Below are 15,045 nucleotides of genomic sequence, written 5' to 3'. Positions count from 1 at the left end.
TGCAGCCCAGACCGGAAAGTCACCCGAGCCGGACGGCTTTTCGTATGATTTTTATAAGATAATGTCCTCTTACATTTGTGACCCCTTGACAAGTTACTTTAGGGAGGGCCTCAGGTCGGGCAGTTTTCCGACTCATTTTAACATGGCACATATTTTAGTGATCCCTAAACCTGGAAAGGACCATACGTGCCCCTCCTCTTTTAGGCCCATCTCATTATTAAATTGTGATCTAAAGATACTCGCAAAAGTTTTGGCTGAGAGGTTAAAACTTGTGCTTTCTACTCTGGTTTCCCATACTCAAACCGGCTTTGTCAAAGGCCGTAAACCAAATGTGACTATCGTAAAACATCTCACCGCTATGACGATCTGCCAACACCAAGACATCCCGGCCCTAATCATAGGCTTTGACGCAGAGAAAGCTTTTGACCGAGTGGGGTGGCCATACCTCTTTTCGGTCCTACAAAGATTTGGGATAAAGGGAGATTTTTTACAGTACCTATCTTTATTATACACAAACCCCATTTCAAAAGTTTTTGTTAATAGCTTATCTGAGGGGGTGACTATACGTCGAGGGGTGCGTCAGGGCTGCCCTCTCTCCCCCTTGTTATACATTCTGGCCCTGGACCCATTACTGAGGAAAATTGATGGATGTCCACAGATAAAGGGTTTCGGGGGCCCGAGGTGTATTTTTAAAATAGCAGCATTCGCAGATGACGTGATGGTATTTTTGACGCAACCTCGACTCTCCCTTCCAGTAGTACTGGATTTCTTAAGTCACTACGGTCGATTTGCGGGCCTCAAGATAAACTACGATAAATCAGAGGCTCTTGATGTCACAGGGACTCTACGTCCCACTTGGGGTGAGGATTTTCCCATGCGTTGGGCCACTGGGTCTTTAACCTATTTGGGTTTAAAAATCCCTTATCGGGTGGTGGATTTTTACCAGGCAAACGTACAGGCCCTTATGGTGACCACCTTGCAGGCTCTAAAGAGGTGGACTCCCCTCCCATTGTCCCTTAGAGGCCGTATACATCTTTTCAAGATGATTTTGGTACCCAAATGGCTTTATGTTTTGCAGGTGGCCCCTCTTTGGCTGTCAAAACAGGACCACAGAAAAATTCAGCAAGCCTTGCGATCCTTTTTATGGCGTGGTAAACGGGCCAGAATTCCATTACAAACTCTCATGAACCCCATAGCTCAGGGGGGTCTGGGGTGCCCCAATTTGTTATACTGTAACTTAGCTTGTAGTATGAGACATATTCGAGACTGGCTTTTGGCGACTTCTACAGTTTCCCCTTACGATTATTTACTGGAATGGTATGGTGTACCTTCCTTAAACCCACTGGTACAACTGCCCTTTTCGATGGTCCCTCACCACCTTAAAATGCATATGTTGTTGCACACCTGTAGAAAGGCATGGCAATTACTTTGCAAAATAGGAACAATGCACAGCCCTATTACTCCACTTCTCGCAATTATGGGGCATGCCCTTTTTCCTCCTGGACAGCGAGGAGGACCTTTCCAACGATGGCATAGGGGGGGTCTAACCCATATTTTGGATGTGTGTGATAGGCAAACCGGGACGGTGTTACCGTTTTCAATTCTCCAACAACGGTACTCCTTACCAGCAGAGGATCATTATGCATACATGCAGTAAACTCATTTTATCAATAAAGCAAAACGATACTTTGAAGTAACACCGGTAGTCCACAAGCTTTTAGAGGTGATTATGACGGGGAAGAGGATAAAGCCTTCTGTTTCAGCCCTTTACAAGGCCCTGATGGGATACTCGACTACCAAACCGCTACAACAATTATACTACAGATGGCAGGGGTGGCCCCTTTTTCCCCTAACTTCTATGGAATTTGTGACATGTTTTGAAGCTGTACGAGATATTTCTGAAAATATACTGTTACAAGAAACACAGTACAGATTTCTTTGGATGAGCCACATTACCCCTTCCAGAGCCCACAAGATGAAACTTATGTCAACAGCCCAGTACCCGAAATGTGGGGAGGGTGTTGGCACTTACTTCCATTGTTTTTGGGAATGTGCAAAGATTACAAAATTCTGGAAACAGGTGCGGCAAAAATGTTCTGTTATTCTGAAACAGCCGTTGCCCCCTGATCCAAATTTCTGGTTTTTTGGGATGGACGACTCCGTAGTTCCTCCTTTGCCAGCTTCTGCACTCCCTTTTGTTTTGCGGGCGGGTGTGATAGGCAAACAGGTTATTTTAACACACTGGGTTGGTACAGATGCCCCACATTTTGACCATTGGTTTCAGAAAATGGTGCGTCTTTGTTCATTGGAACACGCCATCACTAACCCAGCCACTCCAAAGAAGTCTGTACAAACTTCGATGTTATGGGCTGCTTTTATAGAGCATTTGTCTCCAAGGGTGCAAAACTACCCTGATCCATGGCGGGATGGTGACCAGACCCACCCCTAAAACCTTAAGGGAACACACCAGACACAGGACCAACAGGCTCAAGAAGAAAACGGATTCACCACCGGCTGCATTCAATGTTACTTTTTACCTTTTTCGGCTGAAATGGCAGAGGACGAGGAACCGGGACATAGGGGAGGGATATGGGGGGGGGGGTTCTATGGATGGAAGACTTTTTTGCTAGTATGACTGGTGTACACTCTTAACCTTCCATGGGCGAAAAGTTGTTACATGGTTATGGTTCTATGTCTGTTTTGTTATGTTTCAAAAATGCTAATAAACATATTTTCAAAAAAACAAACAAACCACAAATGAAACTAAATCATAAACCGATAGAATTCAAGTACCTTCCACCCTATATTATTGAAAAACTAAAAGACAAACTAGAGGAAAAACTTACAAATATTGACTACAAAAACTGCAGCTCCGCAACGGAAGCATGGTTCGACTCAACCAAAAAGATAGCAGATGAAATAAACCCCATCAAACTAATGTGTAAAAAAGAAGCAAAACAAGATAATCCCTGGCACAACAAAAAAGTAAAAGACGCAAAAAGAACTCTCAGGAAAATAGAGAAAAAATGGGGAAAGCTCAAAACAACTGAAACCCTAATCAAATTCAGAAAACATCTTGTCTTTTACAAACATTTAATCCTGACCGTTAAAAAAAAAAACAAAACAAAAACCTTAGCAACAAAATTGAGAAGTTCGCTAACAATCCAAGAACCTTATTCTCCATAGTAGCAAATCTCACCAATGACAAACAAGAATCACCCCAAAGTCTACCAGAATCAAAATGCAACGAAATAGCTAAATTCTTCAGTGACAAAATTACAAACTTAAGATCCAAACTTCCAAACAAGAAATTAAATTGCAAAAAAGAGACGTTACTCAGTGGTCTTCATTCATTGAAATATCAGAGCTAGAAGTAGAATCCATACTAAAAAATCTAAACCCGGCTGCACACAAAATCGATACAATACCAACATTTGACATACAAAAAAAAGCAGCCAACACAGTCTCCCCAACCTTAGCTAAGATTATAAACCTATCCCTAAAGGAAGGAACAATTCCAGATATACTAAAAGGAGCAATTATAAAACCAATCATAAAGAAAAAAAACAGTGACCCCTGATCCTTAACAACTACCGCCCAGTCTCAAATCTTCCCTTATTAGCCAAATTAATAGAAAAAACTGTACAGAAACAACTAGCGGAACACCTTGATAACAATAACTTACTATATCCATCACAACATGGATTTCGCAAACATTACAGTACCGAGACACTACTCCTCTCACTTACAGACATCCTAAGACGTTTTGACAGTGGAAAACAATACATTCTAATAATGTTAGACTTAGCAGCAGCCTTTGACACAGTAAACCATAAAATTCTACTAAAAAGACTAGAAGAAATTGGACTACTCAACGAAACAATAAACTGGTTCAGCTCATATCTAAATAGGTTCTTTCAAGTTCAGATCAACAACACACTGTCAGACAAATTCAATCTTGAACAGGAGTACCGCAGGGATCAGCATGCTACCATTATGCCATCTACTAGCAGGATTAGGAATCATACATTACATCTATGCAGATAATATTCAATTAATTCTACCAACTGACAACACAATAGAAAAAACATTAAACCTAGCTATCATGTACCTAGACATCATAAAACAACTGTTAAATCAAATGGAACTCATAATTAACATTGAAAAAATGGAATTTCTACACTTAGAAAAAATATCGAAATCATTCAATCCCCAATAATACTCAAAAACAACCAGAAAATAGAACTAGCGGAAAAAGTATGGAACCCTGGAATAATAATGGACCCTGAAATTAATCTAAAGCACTTATCGCTAAAAGTAAAAGAAGGTTATGCTGGGCGCGCTGACGTCACATACCAAGATGGACGCATAATTTGGGAGCTCCCACTATCCCTCGCTAAAAGCAGCGGAATCCGCACCCATCCGAGGCCACAAGCGCTTTAATTTTACTGCTTTGGCGGCGTTACCAACCAGCATGACGGCCAAAAAGAAAAATATTGACCTCCAGCGCTTCTCCTTTTCGAAAGAAGGAGCCCGGGCCTTCTCAGATATGCCTGACCGCGAGGTAGGGGATCAAGATGGCGCTGATCCGAGTTCCCCCGATTCGGACTTAACCGGCAGTTCAGGCGAGCCGCTGCCTGCTCTTGACTCGACTCATCCTACTCGCGCGGAATTCCGCGAATGGTTCTCCCTCCTCCGTGCCGATATTAAAACTTACCGTAAGGAACTCTATGAACGGATGGAGGAGATGAGAGAGGATCTTACGGGCCTTGGGCGCAGGGTGGATGAAATGGACACTCGCATGGAGGGCCAGGCCGAGATCACCGCTGCCAACAAACAATCTTGTGCTGCCTTGAGCTCTGAAACCCAGGCCCTCACTACCAAGATAGCGGACTTAGAAAACCGCATGCGGCGCAATAATCTTCGATTCCGAGGATTTCCTGAGGCCGAGGGACCCGAGAACTGCGCGGAATTAATAATTAAATTCTGCTCTTATGTATTAAAGGAGTCGAACCGCTCGGACGACTACGTTCCCCCTGACATACGACTTGATCGGGCGCACAGAGCCTTGAGAGCTCCGCAACAAAATCGCAGCCGAGACATCATTGTCTGTTTTGCTGATTTTACTATCAAGGAACAAGTAGCGCAGGTGGCCCGGGCGCGTAACGCATGGGCATGGGAGACCCACGACATCCTTATTTTCCCGGATCTCTCCGCCGCCACTCTGCAAAGCCGGCAGTCATTTCGTGAAATCACCACCTTCCTACGCGGCAAAAACATCAAGTATCGCTGGCTGCATCCCTTCGGCTTGTCTTACACTATGGAAGGCTCCACTCATGCTACCCATGATGGTAGCATGCTACCGATGCTACCGATGGTAGCATCGGTAGCATGGCGCCGAGCGCGAAGCCCGCGGAGCGCGGTCGGCTGCAGCAGGGGATCCGGGCTGTGCTGCTGGGTCCCCCCGGGGCCGGCAAAGGAACGCAGGCTCCTAAGCTGGCAGAAAGGTTCTGTGTCTGTCATCTTGCAACAGGGGACATGCTGAGGGCCATGGTGGCTACTGGCTCCGAGTTGGGAAAGAGGCTGAAAGCTACGATGGATGCTGGCAAGCTGGTGAGTGATGAAATGGTGGTAGAACTGATTGAGAAGAACTTGGACACCCCTCCATGCAGGAATGGCTTTCTTTTGGATGGCTTTCCTCGCACTGTGAAGCAGGCTGAGATGCTGGATGAGCTCTTGGAGAAGCGCAAAGAGAAACTGGACTCAGTGATTGAGTTCAATGTTGAGGACGGACTGCTCATTAAGAGAATTTGTGGCAGGTTGATCCATCCTGCAAGTGGCCGTTCATATCATGAGGAGTTTCACCCCCCACGGGTGCATATGAAGGATGACGTAACTGGAGAGCTGTTAATTCGGCGTTCAGATGATAACGAAGAAACACTGACATCTCGCCTGAAGACGTACCATACCATGACAGCACCATTGGTGGCCTACTACCATAGGCATGGGATTCACACAGCTGTGGATGCCTCCCAGTCCCCAGATGTGGTGTTTGCATCCATCCTGGCTGCCTTCTCAAAAGCATCATGTAAAGACCTTGTTATGTTTGTTTAATACGTGATCTGTTGCTTGCCTTTCTACAATGTGTGGTAGAATGGTGGAGGAGCAAAGAATTAATTGGCTAATATAGGAATTAAGTGAGTATATTACACATGGCACTTTATTCCCTGTACATACTCAGATCGGTCCAGACTCCTGGGTTTTGCCTCCTTTCCGGCAGATGGAGACAGAGAGAGCTTTGCATACACTGCCACATAACCTGGTGTGGCACCTGCAGTCCTTCAGTATTTCTGTCTCCAGCAGATGGAGGAGGTGCAAAACTGAAGTTCTGTACCCATATAAATTAAAAAAGAAAGGAAAAAATAGCACAGTTTAGAGGAATTTCCTTCCAGAAGGGTTGGGTAGGTCCTGGGGGGGCCATCCCTCCTGGTTTGAGGTGGATGAGCAGGGAGTTGGGGACTCTTGGTGCTCAGTCATTTCTCGCCAGGAGGCAGTGGGTCCAGTTCCCTGGCCTCCAGGAGCTCTGGCAAAACCTCAGGGAAGTTCTTTAATTTTCTCAGTTGACGGCGTTAGGTTGCCTTCAAAGCAAGGTGCACGGAGCGGCTCTGGATGCACATCCAGATATGGGGCGGCCACTCCAGAGGGGTGAAGCATTTCTGCCCTCCGGTTCAGAACCTGTGTCCTTCCTGGAGTCTTAACTTGGTTCCCAAAGGTATGTGTTTGGCACCATCTGAGCCCATTAGGACTATTACAAAAGATCTCAGTTTGAAGGAGGTTTTCTTGGTTACAATTTGTTCCATCAGGCAGATCTCGGAGCTTCGAGCCTTGTCATATAAGGAGCCTCTTGAATTTCGGATTTGGGGGTTTCCTTGCAGACAGTTCCAGCCTTTCTGCTGAAGGTGGTTTCGTCCTTTCATTTAAATCAATCAGGGCAGCTCCCAGCTTGCCCAAACCTGGAGGCTATGGTGCCTCGTGCGAGAGAGTTCGGCTTTTGGATGTTGAGTGTTTTGTTGCAGTAACTTAGTTACTAACAGCTTCAGGTTTTCGGATCCCCTTTTTTGTGCTGTGGAGTGGTGCGAAGAAAAGGCTCATTCTACTCGTCCCAGGCGGTGTCCTGGGCCAAATGTCAGCAAGTGTCACCACAAGAGATTTGTAGGACGACTGCTTGGAAGTCTTTGCACACTTTGTCCAAACTGAACCTATTCGCTCAGACTCTGCCTTAATCATGGTAATTAATATCCCTACCTCATAAGGGCAATTCATCAACGCTATAAGCACATTGACTGGCATATATGTTCTCTCTATTTAAACCCCTGCTTCTTTTCTCTGATCCAAGTTATATTACTCCCTTGTTTTATTGTAACTGCATTCCTTAGCCTTCTCTTGTTTAATGTTTTTACTACTATTATTATTATTTTTATTACTTAGATCAATGCTATTTTTTACCTTTTGTTCCCTATCCACTTGTTAATTGTAAACCGACATGATGCGATATTTATCGCGAATGCCGGTATAGAAAAAAAAAATAAATAAAAAATAAATAAATATTTATCCATCAGAGGCCGTACCCCACCTTTCCTCCTGTGGGTTCGCCGCTTCTTCAACCTTGCCCAAGCCATCTGGAGATCACTCTTCTCGGCTGTCAGTTCCAGCATGGCAGAGAGTGGGAAAACGCAATAGCAGGCTCCGTCGCCACTCTGGGAGTTCCCTCTCCCGCCGTGACCCAACCTGAGGCTCCTGCCTATTTCTAAAGAGTTGTATTGCTGAGTGTGCTGTAGGCTCATCTAAAGCTATCAGCTCCTTAATGCTTCCCTTTTGCGATTTTTCTGAGCTGTATTTATTCTGCCAACAGCGTATTACTGGGTCCACATATCTATATTTTCATGTTTGTATGGGTGTGTTGATTCTGCTCATTTCTGGTTTTACCTTATGAGTTCCGCTCTAATAGCGGATGCGGGGGAGGGTGTTGCTCCTCTCCATCATTTCCTTTTGTTTTCATTTTTCATTTTTAGAATCTGGTTGTGCCGTTATCTCCTCCACACAGGGGGTGTTTAACGCCTGCATGGAGGTTAAGGCAGGTGTTTGTTCTGTTTTGAGGACACCTTGTAGTCCTCAGGGGTCTCATGCTACTCAAAATGTTTTTGCTGTGCAGTCTCATGTCAGGTATTGCTTGCTGTTTGTGTTCACTACATATGTTTTCTTGCTACGCTTGCTACACAGCCTCAGCTGTCCGTGCTCATTGGCGGGGGCTACCATTGATGGTATTCCATTTCTGCTTTCCTATTGTGAGCGCCCACAGTCTGCGCTATGTCCCTCTTATCTCTGACTATGGCGAATCTAAACCTTCTCTCAGTAAATACTAAAGGTTTGAACTCGCCTCAAAAACGAGCCCTGCTCTTCAGAGAATTAGCTTCTTCTAAACCAGATGTTGTCTTCATACAGGAGACTCACCTCAAGACCCGATATGAATCCCTTATGAAGTCCCACCAATTTAACCATCAATACTATTCCCCGGCATCTAAAAATGCTAAATATACTGGCGTTGGCATATTATTTGCTTCTCATATTGTATTCGAATGTAAATTCTGTCTTCGGGATCCTGGGGGTCGCTACCTATTGCTATGTATTACTATTCATGATTGTGATCTTACATTGGTTAACATCTATGCACCACCACGGGAGCAGGCTACTTTTTTCCAAACCCTATGCCCCTTACTCATTCAACATACAGTGGGTCACTTGGTGTTAGCAGGCGACTTTAATGTTACTATATCTCCATCCCTAGACAACTCTAAGGGCCACTCTCATACGTCTCCGATTCATATCAGAGCTCTTAAAGATTTGATGGAGGCTCATGAGCTGATTGACCCTTGGAGGGTGACATACCCTCATTCTCGTTCTTACTCCTTCTATTCCCCAGCCCACAACTCATACTCCCGTATTGACCATATCCTCCTGGATAAATCCTTATATCATGCGGTTACACACACTGACCTGGGCATTATTTCCTGGTCGGACCATGCTCCCATACGTCTAACTTTGAGACTGCAGGGAGACGACCACGGCACCCGTTTTTGGAGATTAAATGACTCCATCCTACAAGATCCTCTATATATACAGTCCTCCACGCAGACTATTCTGGATTATTTCCAGGACAATACACACTCGGTGCAATCCCCAGTCCTCCTCTGGGAAAGCTTTAAAGCCTTCATCAGAGGTCACTTTATTTCCCGAACCTCTTATCTCAGGAAGCAGAGAGAAGTGGCCTGCTCCACCCTTCGGGACCGAATCGCTGCACTGACTTCCCGACATGTCAGTGAGGGTTCTCCTAGGATTCTTGCTCACCATTCCTCTTCTCCCTCCCCTCTGTATTACCCTTCCCCCCTCCATTCCCTACCTCTCCCCCCCCCCTTCTCACCTCACCCCTTCCCTGAACTATTGTTATTTTATATTATTCCCTATAATTGTACATTTTGTATATACCTGCAATCTTCGCTTACAATAATTCACTAATCTAATTTTATTCTTCTGTCACTTCTCCCCCCCTTTTTTTCTCTTCTTTTACCTTCTTGTAATCATGTTATTCTAATTTTAGTTTAATGTTTTACTTCCCCTACCTTTCCTCATGCTCTAGTTATTATGTTCCAATATTTTTTAACTGTATTATGTTAAACTTGTTCGATGTAAAGCGCCGCCACTGGCACTAGTTTCTTGTTACGCTGTGAACCGATGTGATATCTTTGATGAATGTCGGTATATAAAACCGTTAAATAAATAAATAAATAAAATAAACTAAAGCCCGGGAGGATCTGCATAGGCTAGAGGTCGACCGTATAGCACACGCCATGAATATTACTCACCAACGTTACTTTGAGGGGGGCAACAAAGCTGGGAAATTGCTAGCACATCAGCTAAAGAAAGTCTCTTGTCAAAATCACATTCTTAAGATTAAGGATGCTCAGGGCCATTTGCAGACTACCAATAAAAATATCACGGTCCAATTTCTTAATTTTTATAAAAAATTATATGCAGCTGAAACTCAAATCCGGAGTGCAGATATCGAACAATACTTGCAATCTATTGATCTCCCCTCCCTGACCCCGGCAATGCGGGACTCTCTTAATGCTCCAATTACGAGTCCTGAAATCCTCCAGGCCATCAAACATCTCCCGGTGGGAAAGGCTCCAGGTCCCGACGGCCTCACGGCTAAATTTTACAAACTTTATGGCCCGGCTGTGGTCACACACCTTCAGAATCATTTTAACCACCTTCGTGAAGGGGGAGCCCTACTACCTGAATCCAACAAGGCTGGTATTTCCATTATTGCGAAACCGGGCCGAGATCCCACCTTATGTGCCTCATACAGACCCATCTCCCTGATCAATTTAGATCTCAAACTATTAGCCAAAATCCTCGCCGATCGCATGAATGGTTTTATTGGCCAGATCATTCATCCGGATCAAGCCGGCTTTATACCTGGCCGGATGGCCTGCGACAATGTACGCAAGATTATAGATATTCTTTGGGGCGTCTCCAAACAGGACCAGGCTCATGTACTTTTAGCTATTGATGCCGAAAAGGCGTTCGACATGGTCCATTGGCCTTTCCTGTTCGGGACCCTCACTCGCATGGGCTTCGGTCCTTTTTTCTTTAATTGGATTCAGGCTCTCTATTCCTCCCCCTCGGCCTGTCTAAAAATCAATGGTACTTATTCAGATCCCTTCTTGGTTCAGAGAGGTACCAGACAGGGGTGTCCCCTTTCACCCTTGTTGTTTGCCATATTTCTCGAACCCATGGCCATACGTATTAGACATAACCCCCGGGTCCAAGGGTACTCCCTAAATTCTCATCAATATAAATTGTCACTATTTGCTGACGACATCATGTTTACCGTGAGTGATCCCCTGCAGTCCCTAAAGGAAATTGAAGACGAACTGGCCTGTTTCAGTATTGTCTCTGGTTTCAAGATAAACTGGGATAAGTCTGAAATTCTCAATATTTCTTGCTCTCCGGATTTGGCTCAGACGCTCCAAACTCTCCATCCATTTAAATGGGCTCCTGCTAAATTGAAATATTTAGGTGTGAATATTGGTCGAGACCTCTCTAATTTATTTCAGCTTAATTATTCTCCCCTTATCCAAAAGCTTGATCAGGATTTTATCCGCTGGAACTCTCAACCCTTGACATGGCTGGGGCGGCTTGCCACTCTCAAAATGAATGTTCTACCTCGTTTCCTGTATCTCTTCCAAACATTACCTATACCGATCCGTCCGGACATTCTGAAAACCTGGCAACGGAAGCTGCTACGGTTTTTGTGGAGGAGCAGACCTCCTCGCGTGGCACGAATGGTTCTGTACCAGTCCAAAGCGCAGGGTGGTTTAGCTCTCCCCAATCTACTTTGGTACTACGGGGCTGCCCAACTGCGACCTCTTATCGACTGGCATCGCCCACTTGACGGCAAGCCCTGGGTTCAACTTGAGCAAGCTTGGTTATCTCCTATGCCGTTGTCGGCGCTGATTTGGCAACCCAATACCACCTGGAGGTCGCCTCTGACACTTACCCTCTGCGCTCGTCAAACTCTCAACGTATGGCGCCAGTGAAAACGCCAGTTGGTGGGTTCGGAACTCTACTTTTTACAGAGCTCCCTCTTCCACAATACGCTCTTTCCACCGGGCCTTCCCCGTCACGCATATTCAACTTGGAAGACTAGAGGCATTTCCACAATTTCCCACGTACTCCACCACGGAGCAATCCGTTCTCTTACTCAACTGCAGGACACTTTTCAATTATCCAGCGCTGAATTCTTACCCTATATGCAAGTGCGCCACTTTCTACTCCAGTTACAATCCCAGGGGACGTTACAATCCCAGGGGACGTTGTCGACACGGCGCTCTCTTTTTGAAGGATACTGCTCCTCCACCCAAGATAATCAGGGGTCTGGTCTCTAAACTCTACAAGTTACTGGCGACCCGTCCTACGGCCAGACCAGCGCACCTGCGAGCATGGGAAGCGGATCTGGGCAGATCCTTATCCGATGAGGATTGGGACATTGTCTTCCTTCGCATGTCACGAGGCTTAGTCTCTGCTCGGATATCAGAAGCTAACTACAAGCTATTATATAGGTGGCATTATACCCCACTGCGTCTCCACCGCTTCTCATCTAGTCACGACCCCAACTGCTGGCGTAATTGCCGCCATCTAGGCACTTTCTATCACATGTGGTGGGACTGTGCTCTGATACAGAAAGTGTGGTCCTATGCTTCGCACATGGTTTCTGAGATCTTGGGCCGGACAATCGTTCTCCAACCCGCTCAGGCCCTTCTTCATCTTCCAGACGGGGATCTTCCGCCTTCGGCGCAGACATTCATCCAGCTGGTATGCACGTCAACTGCTATGGAAATTGCATTTTCCTGGAAGAGGGCTCATCCGCCTACGCCCACTGAGATACTGTCACGTCTGGACAAGACGTGTACTCTATATCGCTTGACTGCATTTAAATGTCATCGTCTCGCTAAATTCTATCACATATGGAATCCCTATATTTCGTGGAGGCCACTTCCGCTGCCACCACTTTCCTATACTTCCTGACTGCACGGATGCACGCAGTAATACCGGGCACCTGCCGACAGCCTTTTCATCTTCAATGCAAGCCTGACTTCTTGGACACCTATAATTTTCTCACATAAGTTTGAGTAGCATGATGGGAGGGGGGGAGGGTGATCATTGTATCATTGTAAACCATGCCATGTACTTCTTGTTCTTGTACTTCCTGTTTCCACATTGTTTTGTGGTTTTGTCATGGCAATAAAAATTATAAAATAAAAAAAAAAAAAAAAAAAAGAAGGTTATGCTAAACTCATGATCCTCAGAAAACTTAAACCGCTACTAACTCCTGCAGATTTCAGAACAGTGCTTCAGGCACTAGTTTTCGCCAGTACCGATTACTGTAATGCACTTTTACTAGGAGTCCCAAATACAACAATAAGACCGCTTCAAATTCTACAAAACACAGCAGCTAGAATACTAACTGGAAAAAGAAGAAGAAACCATATAACTGAAACTCTGGCCGAACTTCACTGGCTACCCATAAAATAAAGGATAAAATACAAAGCACTATGTACCATACATAAACTAATACATGATGAAAAAGTGGACTGGCTAAACACTGCACTACGGGTACATGTCCCACACAGGAACCTTTGTTCAACAAACAAAGCTCTCTTAACCATTCCCTCAGTCAAGATAGCACGACTAACCCAGGTAAGAGAAAGGGCATTATCTTTAGCAGGACCCGCACTCTGGAACACAATACCTTTAGAGACCAGATTACAGTGAGACCCCAAAACATTCAAGAGAAGTCTAAAGACATGGCTTTTTCAACAAGCTTTTTATAAAGAAATCGGAGAATAGAAAATATACTGGAATAAACAGAAGAGCACCGGCACACAGCACTATTCTCAAAAATGTGCATTACATTATTTTAACAAATTTAGTACACAATGAACGTAATAAACACAGGAAATGAGATTTTTTACCTGTAAAAGTACCTTCCAGGTACACCTGGCCAGAACCTACATCACTAAACATTTATGTGTATTTTGATGATTTAATGTAACCGAAACTTATGTCCTATAATATGCTTACTCCAACATTACCGTACTTATGTGCCTACATGTAAACAGTTGCGATGGTATATATCTTAGCAACGGTATAGAAAAGACGTTAAATAAATAAATAAATGGACTCAGCTTCCCGCCCTCGGCCGCCGCATGAGTGTGTCAATAGTTACGCGGGGCCCCGGATCCCAAGGGATTACTGGCAAGTGTTCATCCAGTCCCTACACCGGAGTACCTAGATTCTTACACAAGTTCAGTGTTTCTTGTTGGTTGAATACAGTTATGGCTGACTATTTTTAATCAAGATTTTTGCTAGTCTGTCCACAGTTGCTTTTGAAGAGAATACTGGCAGACTGTGGTCACTGTGATGTCACTGTAATGTCAGTTTGCTCCATCTCAGTCTGCTGGCAGGGGAGCATAACCCACTGGTTCTGAGTCTATCTGTCTATACTACGAAAACCAAATTCAGTAATTTTTCCATTACCCCATTACTGTGGGTTCAGAAGTTTCAGGAGAAGTCTTCAGCAGATACCGGTGGTGATAGCCAGGCAGCTCAGGTGGAGGCTGGGATTGCATATGTGGCTGATGTGTTTTGACTTAATCTGGACTTATGCCAGAAATATAATCGCGATGGTTTCCGTGCAATGTCTGCTATGGTTACAGAATTGGTCAGCTGATATATGGTCCAAGTCTCAGCTCTGTAATCTTCCCTGTAAAGGAAGGAAAATTGTTCGGGGAGAACCTGAAACAATTTATGATGGTTTTGGGGGAGTCTAAAGGGAATAAGCTGCCCGAGGATACTCTGAGCCTGTGATTTTCAAGGGTTTAGTTTACAATTCCTTGCAGGTTCAGATGGCAGCCTTGGGGTGTCTCATAGGTAGACTCCAGGGAAAAGGTTGTTGGCCTCACATCTGGATGTTGTGAGGTTTTTGAAGGAGGTCAAGCATCTGCGGCCGCTAATGCACAGATTGGATCCGGCATGGAGTTTAAACTTGGTCTTGTGGGTGCTTTTGTGGACCTCCGTTTGAGCCGTTGAGGAAGTCGTCTTTAAAAGATCACACTGAAGGTGGTATTTTCAGTGGTGATTTGTTCGTTCAGAAGAATCTGAGCTGCAGGCTCTGTCCTGTAGGGAACCATTGCTGAAGATTTTGGATGAGGGGCTGTCTTTGCACACAGTACACTCGTTCCTACCTAAAGTAGTATCTTCGTTTCACCTGAATCAGACAATGGAACTCCTGCCTTTCGAATTGATCTGAGTTGCTGGAGACAAAAGAGCTCCATTTCTTGAATGTGATTCGGGTACTGTTAAGTCACCAACAGTTTTCGGTGATCGAATCATTTGTTTGTATTGTTTGAAGGTGCCAGAAAA

At 44.8% G+C, this 15,045-nt stretch overlaps 2 protein-coding genes across 5 annotated transcripts in view; both read left to right on the top strand.

The window, feature by feature from the left end:
• Positions 1 to 15,045, top strand: part of DGCR8 (DGCR8 microprocessor complex subunit) — a 220,167-nt gene that overhangs the window by 120,211 nt on the left and 84,911 nt on the right. The gene's annotated exons all lie outside the window — the stretch shown is intronic.
• LOC115073490 (adenylate kinase 2, mitochondrial) lies at positions 5,389 to 6,293 on the top strand. Its single transcript, XM_029571939.1, has one exon. It carries the CDS (start codon positions 5,392 to 5,394, stop codon positions 6,112 to 6,114), a length of 723 nt encoding a protein of 240 aa, XP_029427799.1. The 5' UTR covers positions 5,389 to 5,391; the 3' UTR covers positions 6,115 to 6,293.

The sequence above is a fragment of the Rhinatrema bivittatum genome, chromosome 11 (genome assembly GCF_901001135.1).
Source record: "Rhinatrema bivittatum chromosome 11, aRhiBiv1.1, whole genome shotgun sequence".
Lineage (NCBI taxonomy): Eukaryota > Metazoa > Chordata > Amphibia > Gymnophiona > Rhinatrematidae > Rhinatrema > Rhinatrema bivittatum.
Note: the sequence above shows the minus strand (reverse complement) of the source record. Positions and strands in the feature narration are given on the sequence as shown.

Excerpts from the sequence above, each read along its gene's own strand:
- LOC115073490 (XM_029571939.1), top strand. The coding sequence starts at position 5,392 with ATGGCGCCGAGCGCGAAGCCCGCGGAGCGCGGTCGGCTGCAGCAGGGG.